This window comes from Ascaphus truei, chromosome 2 (assembly GCF_040206685.1).
Source record: "Ascaphus truei isolate aAscTru1 chromosome 2, aAscTru1.hap1, whole genome shotgun sequence".
In the NCBI taxonomy this organism is placed as follows: Eukaryota; Metazoa; Chordata; class Amphibia; order Anura; family Ascaphidae; genus Ascaphus; species Ascaphus truei.
The window spans coordinates 182,934,435-182,952,874 of NC_134484.1; the positions used below are offsets into that span (position 1 = coordinate 182,934,435).

An 18,440-nucleotide genomic window follows, 5' to 3' on the forward strand; every position below is an offset into this window, starting at 1 on the left:
ATCTCCGGAACTCTGGTGCTCCACTATCAGCCCGCAGCCTCCCCCTCCCGGTACAGAGGTAAGAGGTGGAGCTCGGCTATATAAACAAAAAATGCATGTTACATTATAATACATTAAAAATCTTACTTTTTTTTTTTTAAATGCTTCAAGTATGTTCTCATAGTACAGAACTTATTAAAAAAAAAACCAAAGATGACCACAGATACTTCCAATGTGACAAAAATACACAGTGCAATACCTGTATATTCTCTTGAAAAAGGGTAACTTAGTTTAACCCTTTGGCCAAAGCGTCTTAAGCCTACTGCCACTTTCAAGGCATGACCGTTAGCAGGTCCTAACACACCCTAAGTTAAAATTCTTATTTACCTTGACCAAAGGATTAAATTAAATGACCTTTTTTCAAGAGAATATATAGGTATTGCACTGTGTATTTTTGTCACATTGGAAGTAGCTCTGGGCATCTTTGTTTTTTGTTGTATACATTTAGCCACGCCCACTAGCACTCCTTTGGACACATATATATTATGTGGTAATGTTTGGAGTTTCTCTGAGCTGGTTGGGAATCTATTTAAAAAAAAAAAAGAAAACTACACCACCACGTAGGAAATTGCTTGGTCTGCAGCTTTAATATTCATTATCGTTAACTTCAAAGACTTGTTTTAGACTTCAAAGTATGTTGGCTCATCAACCTTGTTGATTTAAACAGGTTAAAAGAACTCAAAGCTAATAAAAAGCATGTTACATGATGAAACTTAATAGCTGAGATGAAAGTGTTAACAAGGAGTTAGGGGAGCTTAAGTGTCCTACTGTAATGGGAAAGATTAGTCGCTGATATTCCGAAATAAAAAATTGCCAGGATATGCATTGCTCTCCCTCATGGTGCAACTAAAATCCTAATCCACTCACTTATCCTGTCCCTTGACTACTGCAACCTTCTCATCGTTAGCATTCCCCCTGTTTGCCTGTCCCAACTCCAAAAATCGATCCAAAATGCTGGTGGCAGACTCATCTAGCTCACTTACCGTCCTACTATGCAAAATCCCTACGCTGCCTTCCCATATCCTCCAGAATCAAATTAAAAAAAACCATAGTAGGTCTAACTTCCACAGCTCTTAATGACACTGCCCTCTTTCTCCACCCATCTGAGCCCTACCCCCAAATATATACCTAAAAACGCCTCCTACGTTCTGCCCACGACATTCGCCTTTCCTCCTGCCTTACTACCTCCACTCACTCCTGCCCACAAAACATCTCCCGGGCGGCCAGGATGTATAACGATATCTACACCGGTTATATAAAATAGCCAGATCAAACCAGTCCAGCACAAATCGTACTACCTAGTTCCAATGTTCAAAAAAAACTAATTTAAAAAAAAGAAGGGTGTAGAGTAGGCGTGATTGCTTTATTAAACCCTACATTCCATAGACTTTCATTTATTCCCCAACGCTGTCCAATTTCTTACACACATCCATCAATATGTAGATTAGTGGTTAATGGAATATATTTGGAGAACCTCCCATTACATTAGCTGGGCACCAAAAATGCTAACTTTGTTCACATAAATATAGCTACTCGAAACATTAAATAAACACAGTGCACATCTCTTCAGAAATCCTTTATTAAAATAAAGATAAAAAAAATACATGTTGTCTACCACACCAAATATTGGGTGTTCCCTCCTGCATAATGTGGAGGCAAAATCCATTTTTTACAAAGTGAAAAAATAAATACCTCCGTAGAATCGGAGGTTATATGCCAACGCGTCATAAAAAAGTAGAGCAATTTTCCAATTAGTTTTGACAAAATGTCTGTGCAAAGAAACAAAATGCATAAAGAACACATTACTGCTACATTAAGGCAATAACAAAGGTATATTAAGAAGAACATATCTATAAAGTGACAGTGTCGTTTTCCCCAGCTTTCAATCTAGCTGGTATTGCACCCAAAATGGCCTCCTAGTTTTTCCTATATCGTAGCAGAGTGGTTTTCAACACTTGCCTTGGGAGAGTCCTGTTACTACAGAGTGTAGAAATGGCCTACGATTTAAGAAATCTGGCAGACACCCGAGTACGTATGAACGCAACATTTTTTCGTTATCCCCACAGGATAATCTTGCTGCGGTTCTGAGACAAGGGTTGAAAACCACTGTTCTAGTGAATCGCCTAGTTAACCATAATGCCCAAGGAAGAGGGTGAAGGGGGGGGGGGGAGAAAAGAAGTTAAAAACAAACCATAATGTAGAAATACATAGCTTGTGAACACTAATCTATTCACTTCTGAATATGCCTGTACATATTCACGTCATAGAAGGACAATACTGAATAACTTGATTGTTCTTGCAAAACTGGCTTCAGAGGAAGAGTGAGGCTAAGGAACAGCGAAAGCTGTATTTCAAGCAGTCACAAAAACATGCGCTCTCTGATTTATGCCATCTGTCTCTGGTGTGTCCCCTTCTTTTTATAAAATACAAATTAAAACAAACAAACACAATGATGCTTTGTTACTGGTCTATCTTAAAACAAAATATTCAATGGTAAAAACCATTCTATGAAATAAAACAAACTAAAAAAAAAAACAAGCATTAATATCCAGAAACAAGTCAGAATTGCAAATTAACTATTGTAGCCTTTTTTTCCCTAACACTTTTTTTTTTTTAACACTTCTTTTTTTAGGTTTATGCTATTTCTGCTATTCCAGAACTTGGGAATGAAACAATGAAAAGACTGCAAGGATAACAATTAAAAACACACTACAAAATAAAATCTAAAACATGAATTATCCTTTAAAAAAACAAAACCATATTAACACGTTTAGGCTACTGTGGAGTGGCACCATAATCGAGGTAAATCAGGCTGTGCTAGCACCATAATTCTCCTCGATTTGGAAGTTATTTTGGCTTTACATTCTTCATTTTTCTCTTGGGCCATTGATATCTTGGGTTCAAATATAGAAATGGCATAAATCACAAAAATTCTAATTAAAACCATCTATAACCCACCCCCCCCACCCGAGACACTCTGATCATAATAGGTTATGTTATATAATAACAATATGTAGTGTTTTCTGTACTTCTGAATGAGTATACAGGTTTGGGATCGTTTGATTCGTACCATTTCTTGATTTACCAAGATATCAAGTGGTGTCCCATACATAGACTTTACCACAACAGACACACAATATGCTTGTCTTGATTCAACAAAACATACACTTTACGAGGAATAGCTGGGAGAATAAATCCTCATCATGGTCTTCTTGCCGAAAAACGATAATCCGACTGCTATTTCACCAATTATCTTTAGTCATAGCAAAGTCAATGGTTGTTGATAGTGCAGATTGTTTTATGTTAATGTACACGACTATACAGTTTCCGTTCTGCAAAATGTCCCAGGCAAGCTCTTTTGTATTCTCACATCACGGCAAGGTTTAGTAGACTTGTGTGTGTCGGCAAATACACATGCTGGACATGTTTCACTGAAGCTCTGCATACTGGACAGGACTAGGGAGGGAAGGAAAGCATTTGATCAGCACAGTACTGAGCAGTCTGTACTTGTTCTCCGCACATTGAATTAGCTTAGGGCCCAAAGTGCCCTTGAGGGAAAGCACAAAATTCCTCATTAGTCTGAACATGAATTGCTAACTTACTCAATATAAATTTATACTATACCACAACAGAGGGGGGGGAGAAATGGAGGGAGGAATTATATATTACATATAACAAACACACAACTAATGCTGCAATCAAATCAGTTCCAAAAAGACATATATACCAAAAACCAGGGTTATAAAAAAGCACTCAAAATTGATGGATTTTATTAAAACAAACAAAACAAAAATATATATTATATATATATACACACACACACACACACACACACACACACACACACACACACACACACACACACACACACATATATATCTTAACTGCCCTATACCTACACTGAAATAACCTAATTGAAGTATTTTACTTTATACTTTTCACATATATGTTTTGTCAATTGGATGTAGCATTGGGCACCCCCTGTCTCTTGTTGTATACCATTGCCACGCTCAGTAGCTCTCTGGTTGACATAAATATATATTCATCATGTGGTGGGTGTGGGAGTTTGAGCTTGCTGGGAATGTGTGTTAATCAATGTCTGACTGGACGACTAGACCGGCACTAGTGATTCATCAATGGTTAATTGAAGCATGTCAAGATTTGTCCTATTTTTTTAATACTAGCCTCAAAAAATGTCCATGATGGGACCAAAACCTTGCCATGCTTTAATGATTTGTAAATTAGGAGTGCCTGTCTGTTCTAAAGGGATACCGTTTTTACAGTGCACCCAATTCACGTGTCTATGTGCTCCAGAAATAGAACTCTGTTTCTCCATTGGGCAAGAATACTTCACAGGTGGGAGCAAAACAGCTGCTCGGATCAGCCTAGATCCAGCGCCCAATAGAAAGCAAAGATGTCATCAGACGACGACCTGGAGGCTTTCCTTTGGTGACCCCATGGCCAAGTTTGTAGTTCATTATATTAAATATCGGCCAAAAAAATACAGTACAAGTATATCTCGGGAACAATGGGTCCCCTGAGGTCAGAAGATCATGTGTCAGCTCTCTTCTCAGGGTTTCTACTAAGGGGGGGGGGGGGGCGCTAAACTATTATTACCTGCAGCTTTTGTCTCCTCTGGCCACCTAATTGGCTGGAAAATCGGTGAATTGATTAAGCACCCTCTAATTAATCTTGAATGTACAATTTACCTGTAGTTGGGTGGCACAGCCCTCACAGCACACCATGTGTCCACACGGGCAGAAGGCAGAATTGATTTCTTCTTCGCAGCACAGCATACACAGCAGGGCCTCTTTCAGTTTCCGCAGCTTGTCCTGCAGGGCTTTGGTTTGCTGACAGCTGAGGCTTTCGCAGCTGTTGCAGCTCATACTACTTTCAGACGTTTTCAGGGGGGAACTTGGCTCGCCCTGGTCATTCCTTGTGACCAGGTCTACAATGCCGGCATTGTACAGGGCTCTCCTTGCATGGTCGTAAGCCTCTTTTGACGTCCTTTTGATGTCGAACACATACTTTTTACCAACATTGATGTTATCGTTTAGGAATAGGGATGCTAGGTGACCTTTAAGGTCTCGACTGTACTGCATCATAACTGCACTAGTAACTGTGTCACATCTGAAACAAAGTGAAAAAAATAACCACATTGCATGAACTGGTTAGTGCCGCAGCCCCCTGTGGCAGTGTAGAATCGGAAAGCTTCCAATTTCTAGTTCTAATACCTATTTCACTACATGGTAACAAATATCACAATGATTTAGTATAAATTTGAAAGGGAGCAGTCCCACAGAGTGGGCAAAAATACATATATATTTCATCAATGTAATCTAGAAAGATTACAGATTTATTGTGAAAAATGAATAGGCCATTTAATTGGCACTTATGACAGTAGATAAGAAATAAAGAAGAATCATGACAGCACAATTAGTTTACATAAAGCCACAAAGGAAAATGATTGTACATTTGTCTGTTGACAAGTGTCTTAACACGAGAGAGGCTGTACATCTTTAAATGCCCTCCACTGCCCACTGCTCTCAAATGGCTTAAAAAAAAAAAAAAAACAACTACCAATCACCCACACTTAGCATACAAACATGTTACTGCCAATAGGTCATAGTGGTCTTGAGAGACTGAAACGTTAGATTTATATATAGATTTCTCCCCCCTCCCAATTTTTGTAAAATGTATTACATTGTATAATTCTGTATACAAATCGTAAGAAGTTGCTTGAGTTAATGATGTTACGATGGGTAGCTGATAACATTGCAAGGCACAACTAACCTGTAAAATGCGTGCGTTTCCGTTATCGCTCTGTAAAGCCCACTAGCTGCTCGGGTGCTGATCACTTTAAATAGAAGAACCAAGCTATTCCCAGACTCCTTGGTAATAGTCAAGTACACATTCTTTCCTGACTGCGTTGCCATCTGGATAATGGGATAAGTAATCCTGAATAAAGAAAAAAAATATATAAATAATAATAAACTTCCTGCACTCAAATGTCAATTTGCAGTAACCAAACAGTGGAGTTCATGAACATTTTGCTCAGTCTGGTGTGGTATCTGTTTCCGACTACAAGCAAAAACTTCCAATTGCCTGGCATACAGGATTTCCAACCCATTAGTCCAAACCCCGTGGAATAAGTGTCAAGTTTGAACAGTAATGATTAGTCAGACTGCCCACCTTGTTTAAGGCATGGTCTGCAGAGTCAGATTAGGCTGCGAAAATGCAACACAACCGTCAGTTTCATTAGAATTTCAACTGCAGTCCAAGCCAAAATGACTGTACACCCTTCTGCTAGAAAGCCTAACTCGGAGGCAGTTGTAACTTTGTCCCAGTCATGACAGAATGGCTCAATCTGTTTATACAGCGTCACTGCTTACTATACAGATTTCGTTAGCGTTTTGCTCTTAAAAACACAGCATCATTTGCCCAGCTGAAAAATAAAATAAACATCGCCGAGACCGGGTGTTGCAAGAGCCTCTCACATTGAAGCAGTGATGAAAAATAATGCAGACATTGTAATGTGCCGTGATACGTTTCAGATGAGACTTTAGAAGCAGTAGCTCCACATAATAGTTGCACTGAAATGGGAATAAAAGTGTGTTTACATATATAGGCCCTAAAAACATAATCCCACATGAACCATGAAAAACAAAAAAAAACAAAAACAAAGAATAAAAATAAACTGCAATGATTCAAATGCTGCAGCCATAAAAGTGGTTGAGATAATTCACTGTGGTAACAATCTACAGCTTCAACAGCTGCAGTTGTTAGTTTCTCAAACTGAAAACGTCACCATAACAAGTGTGCAGGACAGAACAACAAGTACAATACATTTAAAAGTACTTTGTGTCATGTACTAAACAGGTGGGACAGCCACTTTAACCCCTGTAGTGTCCTTATGTCCTAGTGGTGCTCAAAGTTCAGTGTGCGACATACGGGCAACCTTTTAATTTTGGGGGGAGATGTCCAGGAGCAGAGAAGGTGATCTGAATGGAAGAGGGGCCCTTTCCTCGTTTGTGTCACTGGGGGGGTGGGGGAAAAGAACGGTTCATTGCGATCACGTGCTTTATGTCCCAGTGGCACACTTGTGCTGCCAAACATTCGACTACAACACTATTTTAGATCGGTCTAGATCAGCGTTTTTCAACAGGGGTTCCTAGGAACCCTTGCGTACCTAAGGCTTCTCTAAAAGTGTTCCCTGTAATTTTAAGGTCATTTTGAAAATTGTACCAAAAATACAGAAGAATTTACAATGCATCTGATCTCAGACGCTATTAGAGAGGATTGGGGTTCCTTACCATGCATCTGATGTCAGACGTGCTATTAGAGAGGGTTGGGGTTTCGCTGAATTTCACAATATAAATTATAGGGTTCCTCAACCAAAATAATAATAAAAAAATAATAATAAAAAAAAAAAATACACACCTGTCTAGCTAGTGTTACACTTAGAAACTGTTAACATTAATTTCAGTACAACATAGCAATCAATTTACGCATTTGTTTTAATGTGGGAGGAAAACTTAACATTTAAGAATAGGTTTAAAGTTCTTGCACATCACGGGCAGAATACTGTACTTACCGATTAATAGGGCTGAAATCTTCTTTGCAAATGGATACACCCTCTGGTCCTATACCTATTACGAGCTTCTGTCCTTCCACGTCCCGCACAAAGTGCCACTCCACGCCATAGTTTTCTAAAGTGGACACAATCTGGAGAACCTGATATTCCCCCGATGCCTGGCTAAGTCCTTCCAAACTTTTGTGCTTTGCAGTAATACTGTGAAGAAAATGGGAGAAATATTGCCTAATTACAACACAAAATAGTACTTAAAACAGGCTATGCAGAAGAAGATTACAAATGTAATCACGTAAAAACACTTTTTTTCTTTGGAATACTTTAAAATGTTAAAGATATCAAATGAAAAAGGTTGTGCAGAAAGTTTTAGAACAACCCAAAATGCTCATTGTGCATTGACCCTCAACCCCATTGCTGGAGGGTCACATTTCTTTGACACAGATGGAGTTAATTCACAGTATGTAAGGCCATTTGTTTTGTTTTGCTTCTGGAGACCAACAGCAATGTGCCTGAATAAGCTAGACATGCAATGGTACTAAACATCTCAGCACATAATCAAGGTCTATAGAATAGATCGCTACACATACATACGAGAAGAAAGTCTGTGTGGCAAGTCACTCCTTTACGTAGTTACATCCAAGGTGTTGCGGAAATGGGTGTGCGTTAGCAATGCAGAAAGAAGACCCAGCACACTTTGGGTTAACAATAAAGTATATTTATTGCAGTGATCGATGTTTCGGTCCCCATTGAGGCCTTTGTCAAGATGTTTAAACAAGTAGATAAAAGCAAACATTTATACCTCCGTCCCAATACAAATACATTTTTTAAAAAGCCCTGGAGAAAGAACAGATGACCCGTGGTGTCCGTGATTAGTGCTGCACAGAAAAGTAATTCAACAATTAAAATCATTGTGCTCATGCCTGCGAACAATTAGGTATCAATCTCAAGCATAGCATGATATACAGACGGTTTTGTGAATACACAAACTAGCACAATCAGGTAGGCAAAGCAATACTTTACCAAAGTAAAACTGAAGCAGGTGATGGTAATGCGGGACCTCTGCGTAACTGTAGCGTCCCATAGAATGAGTAGAAGCGCTGCAGTGCTGTTCTGCGGGAGCACTACCATATATGGGTAATAGCGTCATAGCGGTCAAAACCAAATAAGGTCATGTGCATCATAGGGCTCATCTACATATGGGCAGTGACCTGTGCTACAGGGTATCCACATTTACAGAACGTAGGGAAGGGAACAGGCACTCCGATTAGGTTAGATGAATGAAAAATAGTTAATAAAAAAAAAGTATATATAGTGGTGAATTGGTGTACTAAATAAATAGTTTAGATGCTTGCAGTATGTGCTGGGACACAGTGTTCAATGTAATTACAGTACCCGATCTATAAGTAAACAATGGGCAGCTGCTAAAGTGCAGGTGCCCAAAACCATATTAATAGCCAGTCAAGCGCCCCTTCGGACATCCCACTGTTGCCAAATAACACCCCAGCTATACCTCAGGGTGACAGTGGTGCCTCTCAAGTCTGAAGCATGGTGCCCAATGAGGCAAAGAGCTTATTTGGTTTTGACAGCTATGATGCTGTTACCCATATATGGTAGTGCTCCCGCAGAACAGCACTGCTACTCATTCGATGGGACGCCAGTTACGCAGAGGTTCCGCATTACCAAAGTAAAACTGAAGCAGGTGAAAGGAAAGTATTGCTTTGCCTACCTGATCGGGCTAGTTTTTGTATTCACAAAACAACCGTCTGTATATCATGCTATGCTTGAGATTGATACGTAATTGTTTGCCGGCATGAGCACAATGATTTTAATTGTTGAATTACTTTTCTGCACAGCACTAATCACAAATAACACAGGTGTCCCCAACGGGGACCGAAACGACGATCACCGCTATAAACATACTTTATTTTTTTAACTCAAAGCGTTCTGGATCTTTTTTTCTGATGATATAGATATATATCTATCTAGATCTGTATTTTTTTTTTCCTTTTGGGAATCCAGGTACTGAATCTGCAATGTCTCAACAATATACTATTGTATTGCTATTTCCCTTACATCAATTTGTGCAAATGTTAAACGTGTCAAATGGCAAAGCGTCACATGACGTCGTGATGCGTGGAGCCCGAGAGCAGGTAAGGAGGGGGCGTAGGCAAAGGGGAGCGGAGACAAGGGAAGCGCAAAGCACCCCTGCGATAGAGAACTTGTACTAAGTCTGTGACAATACAAGCTTTTTTTTTTTTTTGGCACACAGTATAAACGAAGATTCAAGATATACATCTACTAAAATTGGCCAATATGATGTTTTCCATTCCATTTATGTAATACATTTACAATACTTCCTGAAGAATGTGCAATTAAAATGATATATTTAGCATGTTGGGTTCATGCTCCATATTGATGTGGGATATAATAGAAACGGGCTTTAAATAGATGTTTAAAATAGGAATACTAAAAAAAGAAATCCAGGCATGTAATAATTGTATTATGCAACATTGAACACGGCGTTTACGGCTCGCACATACCGACAGCTCATTTCATCGCACCACACCTATTTTCAGGGTGGTTAGTTTGTCCAGAGTAGCAGATACTTAATAGCAATTTGTTAAATTAACACCTAATATATAGGGCAATGTCTTAAAATAGATGCAAGTTACACAACTGGCAACTAGCAGCACACAGGCAATCTAAATTTAGACTCCCTACCTACATCTCCTTTTGAGGGGCAGATAATTCTCAAAGCATTTTACTTCCTAGTCCAGGGGTGCTCAACACTAGTCCTCCATCCCTTTCTTCTCTCCCCTCCCCCTGCCAACAGGTCAGGTTTTCAGGTTATCCCCGCTTCAGGTGGTTCAATCAGAGGCTCAGTTAAAGACTGAGCCACCTGTGCTGAACCAGTGATATCTTGAAAATCAGTCCTCAAGCCCCCCCAAAGGTTCAGGAGTTGAGCACCCCATGCCTGGTCCTCAGGTCTCGCCGGAACAGGACTGCAGAAATGACCCAACATTCTATTCCTCTTCCCATTAGGTGCCTTCAGCTGTGTGCAAGTGCATTGGTTATTTCTAAAGCCTGCAGTGTCCTGTGGTCCCGAGGAGAGGTGCGACAACCAGTGGCCTAGTTATCAGTCATTTGCATTTAATGTAGCCATTATAGTCAGGGCTGACAGTTTGGCGGGGCTCGATGCAGGGGGGGGGGGGGAGCGCGGGGCCTCTTACATGCTCTGGCATCTCATCTCTGCTACGCCATGTGACGTTGCGGCATCATTGGATAATAATAATGGCGGAGATAAGGATCAGGAGGAGCAGCTTAGAGTTCCAGAGAGAAGGTAAGAGGCACTTACAGAGGCCACGCACTCTCCCCCGGCAATCAGTTTAAGTGTTGTGGAGAATAGCGTGGGGCCTCTGCGAGCGCGGGGCTATGTGCGACTGCACCGATGGCAGTGCCATCAAGCCGCCCCCGATTATAGTGGTTTCAGTTTTGGTCCTTTCAGTATCAGAGTGGCTTACAACCAAATGGAATGCAGTGCCCTGCCCTACAGTATTGCAGTGTACGATTAACAGAACCTAAAACCGTAGCCTCCCTTCCTGCTTGATTAGATTTGTTATATATGGCGCAAGCCATTGCCAACATAACTAGCAGGAGACGTCACAGCCAATTTACAGTCACTAGCAGTTTCAGGGAAAATGAAGTACATATTATTTGGCTGAGAGTGCATATCCTGGTAGTAAGATTAACACGGTCCTGCCCCTGCAGGAACATTAGGCAGTGACATGAGATGTTTTGTCGTTCTGTAATTATATACATATACATTTTATTTTATGTATCCAGCCTCACACTGATGTGACCCAAATGGTCGAAACAGGTGTCTATGAGTATAGAAAAAATATAGAGAACAGGCAGCACTCCAAAGGGAAGCAAATCTACACAATGTGATAAAAGTGCAAAGGGAACAAGAGAGGGACCCCAAAACCTCCAAAATAACCACACTAAACTCCAACTGAGAAACTACTTGGAGTTTAGACGTCTGCGAATAGGTTTACTGGGTATGCACTTCTTTAACTCGGGGTGTGCCGAAAAGCTGTGTAATACACCAGGTATCATCTCATCAGGGTCAATGTGAAAATGGATAAGAAGACAAAAAAAAAGGTGGTGACACTATGTGCTCATTTGCACCTCATTTCCCAGAATCCCTAGCTGCAGTGGCAGCATTTTATGCCAAGAGATAATGGTTAAAAGCAGGTTTGCAGACATGGGAATGTGCTCACAAGGGATTTTTATTTGCTGTACTTTATGTTTTTTAATAAAAAGTTAGAATTGAAATATTACTGGCGTGTAGCTAATACGTATATATACTGTATGAAGGGCCAGAGGAAATGAGAATGTCACACTAACAAAGATATCTAATCATACCTTTCCAACGTGGCAGTCCCAAGCTCCTTTGTACAAAGATCCTGGTAGCTATATTTGGCGGTATTCTGATTGTAATCTCCGAATTCCATTTGGGCTAGCAGGGCGCTGAGCTCCACTGCCTGCTCTGAAGAACACAGCAGACGGCCAGCCAAGAGATCCTCCTTTATATGCAAGAAAAACATGTGCCTGAAGGAGAGGGAAAAGAAAGAAAAAACAAACACAGTCAAGAAAAAGAAGTCAGAGCTTTAACAGAAACCCACTGCAATAGAAAGGTAACAATTATTGCAGCCTTAGGCCGTTTTTATAGTGCCAGCGACGTTGGCGAAAGTTGCACTTCAAGTTTGAGCGACGTCGCTGGCGACAAGGCCAGTGATGTCACCAAGGGGGAGGGCAGAGTGCAACAGGCACTCTGTGATTGGTTTAGAGACAGTTACATGTGGCGACTGTCTCTAAAAAAAAAAAAAAAATAAATAACACGGACTACAAAATGTTTGGTCGCAATGTCGCTCCTACTATAAGCGCATGCGACGGAGTCGATGTATTTGTTTTGGAGCGACGTCGCGTCGCCAGGCACTATAAGCGCAGCCATAGTCGGTCAAAATGCAAGTCTCGTCTTCTATCCATATGAATTGAACTCAAACCTACATGAGAAAATGGCAAAATGCCACAGATTTCCAGATCGCAGCAGCATGGATCTGAAAATCGTTATGCAGACCTGCCAAAAAGCAAAGTCAATACATGGAATGTTATTGAAAAGAAAAATGACATGGACAAGAGCAGGTTCCCTTTTGAAATGGGGTTCACATGAGGAAAAGTAAACCGTGAAAAGAAAATGCCACAGAAGAATGATCATTAATTCACAGCTTTTATGCACCAAGCAGGCACATTTTTTTTTATTTGCATACCGATGTGTGCGGCTAAAATATTCATATTACAGTATATCTAAGTTTTGGTCTGTAGAAGCATTTAAAAAATAAATAAATAAACCAGCGTACCTTTCACAGAACCAAAGAAAGAAACACAAGTACTTATTTTTACTCAAAAACAGAGCTACACTAGTTAGACTTCCTAACTATTTTTAAAATCAGAAATGTTAAAATATATGCATAATCCTGTTTCATTTGTGCTTTATAGTTAAAAAAAAAAAAACACACGGTAAAAGTACATTCAGATTCTCCCAAGCCTGGGAATGTAAAAAGCATGCAAACTGTTTCAGATCAAGTGTCTGAACACATACTAAATGGATGTGGCCTGCTCCTAGAAAGGTTGAAATGAGCCAAATGAAGATTATATAGTACACACTTCCTCTCCTGCTACAGGTTATCATTTGAGGTTTCTATAAATATTTAGAACAGAACAGAACAGAAACAAAACCCTTCCCAGAAGACAATTCCAGAGACATGACTAAGTGAAGTCTCTCCCATAACGGTAGTAATTATAATTTGCATAACAGGACACATTAGAGAAATTAGTCAACCAACCAGGGGCAGCATGAAAACCACCTTACGAGTTTACTATGACAGTCACCCTTGGCATATTGCTTTTAAATCGGAAGGCAATTACGCAGGAGGTTTGGAAGAGAACTATACTCTGATGCTGCTCTTAACTTAAGCCAAAAAATTACACTAGTGCTCACCAAGTTTTACTTATTCACACATCTATATTTATACGATGGGTAACATTTTAAATATTGTCTACCAACGTTATAACCAAGGCAACTATCACTTTCTCGGGCTTTGTGACCGTTTCCTTACAACACTGACCAGTAGTAATGAAAAGTAGATGCTCCCTCGACCTTTTAAGAGTTTTTATTGGGAGTGGGACTAACCAGTGCTACTAGATTGCAGCTATCTCCATATTACTAAACAGACATTTAGCATTTGAAAAGAGGGCAGATATGTTTAATACTTTTTGGCAGAAGGCTAATACAGAATATATTTTTTGGACCCCAGTATGGCAAGTTAACCGAGGAGTCTGTTACATCACAATGAATTTATGAGTGCAGGAGTTGATCAAATGATCCACTGGAATTAACACAAAATGTATCAGCAGCATCACTCAGAAATGAAACCATCTTGGGGGGGTGAAATAAACAAGCCAGGCGTAGATGCAAAATGGAATCCAACACGGCAACTTGACATTTCTTGCCTGCAGCAGGACACTTTCTTTGCATTCCTTCCAGGCTTTCTACTGCTTTTCAGGAGACGTGCCTGCACAAAAGCAGCGGGTAGATAACCACTTCTGCAGAATGGAATGGTTCCCTCTCACTGCTGGAAAAGAAAGTCATGCTGTCCGCATGTCAGATTTAATCTATGGCTATAGACAACAAAACAGCCTTTCGTTTATCACTTTTGGATTCGTTTCCAAGACCCCTTTACTGCAGTTTAATAGGGTCTTAACACGAATAAAAGAGCTTCTAGCGACCCATGCTATTCTGAATACAAATATATTTGCTTATTTTGTAGGCCCCAACGCTCACATAACAAAAATGTTCAGCCACTTAGAGGAAAATAACCAGATCATGTAAAGTTTTAGTACTAAAAAAAAGTAGTTGTGAACATTTGATAGCGGTTTAAACAAATGCAACTATTTTACATTTATTTCTGGTTCCGTGATTACAAGTATTTGCATTTAAGGGCCTCAACTTGTAAAGGAATTAGCATCTGTTTTAATGAACTGGTTTGCACGTTTTGCCATATCAAACCATATTTAAGAGCAGCAAACCACAGTACTGATGAGTGACCCCTTCAGTTATTGGAGTGCAGTCATTGTTTTCAAAATGTAAAAATGGCAACTTAATGAATAGATGCCTCTTACACAGATAGCATCTCAGAGTTGGGGCTGACGAGCGTCTTCTGTGGTGTGCTTTGCTGTTCCCACTCGTGGGGAGTATTTACACTTTTCTGAGGCAGCTATTCTGCTTTTCAAATTTCAAGTGTTTCAGTACCAGATGGGTGTATTGCTAAAGCATTGCTATTACAGCTCATGTAAAAACCATGCCACAAGGCATGTCTGAGGTGAAGGAGTTCTTCTAAACCCAACAGCTGCAAAGTACCTCCCTTCCTGAGCTGACAGCAATCACAATTTGTACTAGAGATAAAACCATTTTGCAATCTTGAAGAGTTCACACTTTTAATAATGTCATGTCTCATTGAAAATAATATTAAAAAAAAAAGTTTCCTATCCCCACCAGGCTTTTTTAATAGTTAAGTATCTTTGCAAAGTAATATGCAATTTTTCCCTGATGTCACAAATATTAAAAAAAAAAAAAAAAAAAAGGAAAGGGAAAGAGAAGAAGAAGAAGGGGGGGTGGGGGTGGGAGGGGAGAAAGGAAGGGTAATTGCCATAATTAAATTAATTGTAAATATCCATCCGAAATAAAGCATTAGCAGTTTTGCATATATTATAGGCCTACAATTTACTTGGTAGCAAAAAAGGCATCCAGCGCCATACTCTGTTTTTTTGATCTCACTTTGCTTCTTTCTATAATGTTTTAAACACTGAAGGGTTAAATGCAATGTGAAACTAAAGTGATTAAACCTGAGAAGGTTTTGCTATACAGGTGGTCCTCGGTATCCGATGTCCCGCTTTCCGTCGGATGCCTTATCCGACGCCGCATAATGCAGTCCGCTGGACGCATTATCCGACGGCAGTTTGCGGGACGCGGTCTGTCGGATAAGCGGGGGCCGCCTGTACTATACAAATTACAAAGGAAAAAGGACTTTTCTAACTTTAAAAAAAATAAAAAATGTAAACAACTTCATGAACCTTAAAATAGCACTTCTACTTATTTCATTTGTAACTTTCTAAATAATAACATGCATCACTTCTTGTCTGGAACACATAATTCAAGCGGCTTAGGTTTATCTGTTGGACTAATGACGCCATCAGAATTACATATTGAACAAAAAGGAACAAAGCCAAGTTAATAATTTAAGACTGGCAAACAGACTTGTCAAAAGACATTAAAAACTGAAGAACCCCCTTCAAAAGTATGTTTATGTAGGAAATGTTAAACACACACACACACGCACACACGCACACACGCACACACGCACACACGCACACACACCTGAATCTTAAAAGAAATCTCGTCAGTCAGCTACATTTTACATATTAAACATGCCACTTAAGTCACTTATCCTAGCCAAGACTGCCCCTTTAACACTTTGCTGCTAATCCTGGCATTAATTTACGCCGAGTAGCTGAAGCAATGCAAACAAAACAAATGTATTTCTACTTTATCTGAACCCTGGTGCCCCAACCTCCAGCTTCAAATATATTTGTAGCTTTTTATGCCGGTTTTAAAATACACAACCTATAAATATATCAGCAGTCCCCACTTTCTATGAGCCTGACCTCACGGCCATTTTGTATCTCTCGGGGAAGTATTCTTGCCTTGAGGACACGCTAGTTGCTCAGAAATCGGGCAGTCCACGGAGGTCAGGAGACCACTGATCAGCTCCGGGGGACCCCGCTCCGGTTTAGGCAAGTTAAAAATGAACACAGATGTAGCCATGTCCCCCGAGTCGTTACTGGACCCCCCCTCGGGACACTCACCGCGGCGGTAGGGAGGTTAGAGCCGCTCGTGGGGAGGTGCGGGGGCTCTTGTGCACGCGGCCGGTTGCTGGGGACGCGATCGGGCCGTCGCTAAGGCTGCGGTCGCGTCGTTAGGGTCCCGGCGGCTAGCGGAGCAGGGCGCCGCCATTGAGAGATAGCTCGCGCATGCGCAGTTAGAGCAGGCGCCGGGAGAACTCCAGATAGCTCGCGCATGCGCAGACAGGAGCCCGCGAAACCCTAGCCTACCAGGGAAGGCTCTAGGCAGGGACTACGAGTCCCATGAGCCTCTGCGCGCCCCACGTGATGCCAGGGAGCCAATAGGGCACAGTGACTCTCTGCAGGAGCAAATAGATACATTTCGCGGGCAGAGAGCACATTGGCAGTTGGTAAGCGGAGCAGCTAGGGGAAGGAGGAAGGGTGCAGGAGTCAGTGACTCCCTGCACTAGGCCAGCAATTCCCCTAGGCCCCAGATAGCCCTGAGTCACCCTAGTGGAGTGTTGTAGGGACAGGCCCTAGGATAGGGACTCTGCCCCATTAGCTATTTGTTATAGAGTGCAACGAACATTGTGTGTCTTGCTGGGAGAGAGCTGGACTATTATCAGAGAGAGATCGCCTCTGATGGATCATCCTGGGTGGATCACGGATATCGTGCGGGAGTTCGCTTTGATCCTTTGTGAAGTCCGTTGCAGGTCCAAGCACTGGAGTGCTCGGCAGGTAACCCATAACCTCAAGTGCACCAACAAGGCCTATCACCAGACATAGTGGCTGCGCAGTCACACACACACACACACTTGTATATGACTTGGGAGTGCGAGACATTGGGTTGGGTTACTGGACACGGGGTGGGATCATTCTGTGGAAGTGTTAGCGTCCGCCGTGGTGCATAAAGTGTTGGCGTCCGCCGTGGCGCAAGATAGCGTTGGCGTTGTGTGAGACGCAGTGGTTAGTGTCTCCTCTAGAGAGGGACACCTGTTATATTCAGTTTGATGATATATGTGTTTCTTATGCTCCAAAGTAAAAGGTAATTGGTTATCTCACATACGTGTATATGGTTATTGTATGATGTCCTGCGAGGAACAATTCCTGCTCTGCTAGGAACCATCGCAGGTGGAGGCGCTGCACCGAGTAAGTGGTTACTCATAGTATCATAATTGCCCCAGGTTTCCCTTGGCGGAAGCTCAGCCCTCCTGTGAGCCAACAGGTAACGCACCACACACCGGGTAACACTATATATGTTCTCAGCACCCATACTATAATCTGCGATTGGGGGGGGGGGGGGAATACCCGTTACACAAATAAACATACCGAGGAGGCAGCTATTCTAAAATGGAGATAATCTTGATTACCCAGTAAATTAGAGTGACCAGATTTACAAAAAGTAAAAACCGGGACACATGTATTTTTATTTTTTTATTTTAAACACATGACATCAGCAATTGCGCCCCTCCCCTTTCTGTCTCTCCACATACGTGTATACACAAACACACACACACAAACACACACTCACTCTCTCCCCTCCCCATGGTCTCTCTCACCCCATTCAGTGTGCGCGCTTGTCTCACCCCATTCAGTGTGCGCGCGCGTCTCACCCCAGTGCGTGCGCGTCTCACCCCATTCAGTGTGCGTGCGCGTCTCACCCCATTCAGTGCGCGCGCGCCTTACCCCATTCAGTGTGCGTGCACGCGCGTCTTACCCCATTCAGTGTGCGTGCGCGCGCGTCTCACCCCATTCAGTGTGCATGCGTGTCTCACCCCATTCAGTGTGCGCGCGCGTGTTTGTCTCACCCCATTCAGTGTGTGTGTGTGTGTGTGTGTGTGTGTTTGTC

At 41.5% G+C, this 18,440-nt stretch overlaps 1 protein-coding gene across 1 annotated transcript in view; it reads right to left on the minus strand.

Moving 5' to 3' along the window:
• Positions 1–1,600: 1,600 nt before the first annotated feature.
• Positions 1,601–18,440, minus strand: part of MYLIP (myosin regulatory light chain interacting protein) — a 28,530-nt gene continuing 11,690 nt past the window's right edge. Inside the window, exons 3-7 of the mRNA XM_075585657.1 lie at positions 12,056–12,241; positions 7,634–7,831; positions 5,833–5,997; positions 4,749–5,169; positions 1,601–3,495 (exon numbers count right to left, since the gene is read on the minus strand). Of these exons, the coding sequence (XP_075441772.1) occupies positions 3,406–3,495; positions 4,749–5,169; positions 5,833–5,997; positions 7,634–7,831; positions 12,056–12,241 (1,060 nt within the window). The 3' untranslated portion in view covers positions 1,601–3,405. The remainder of the gene's footprint in view (positions 3,496–4,748; positions 5,170–5,832; positions 5,998–7,633; positions 7,832–12,055; positions 12,242–18,440) is intronic.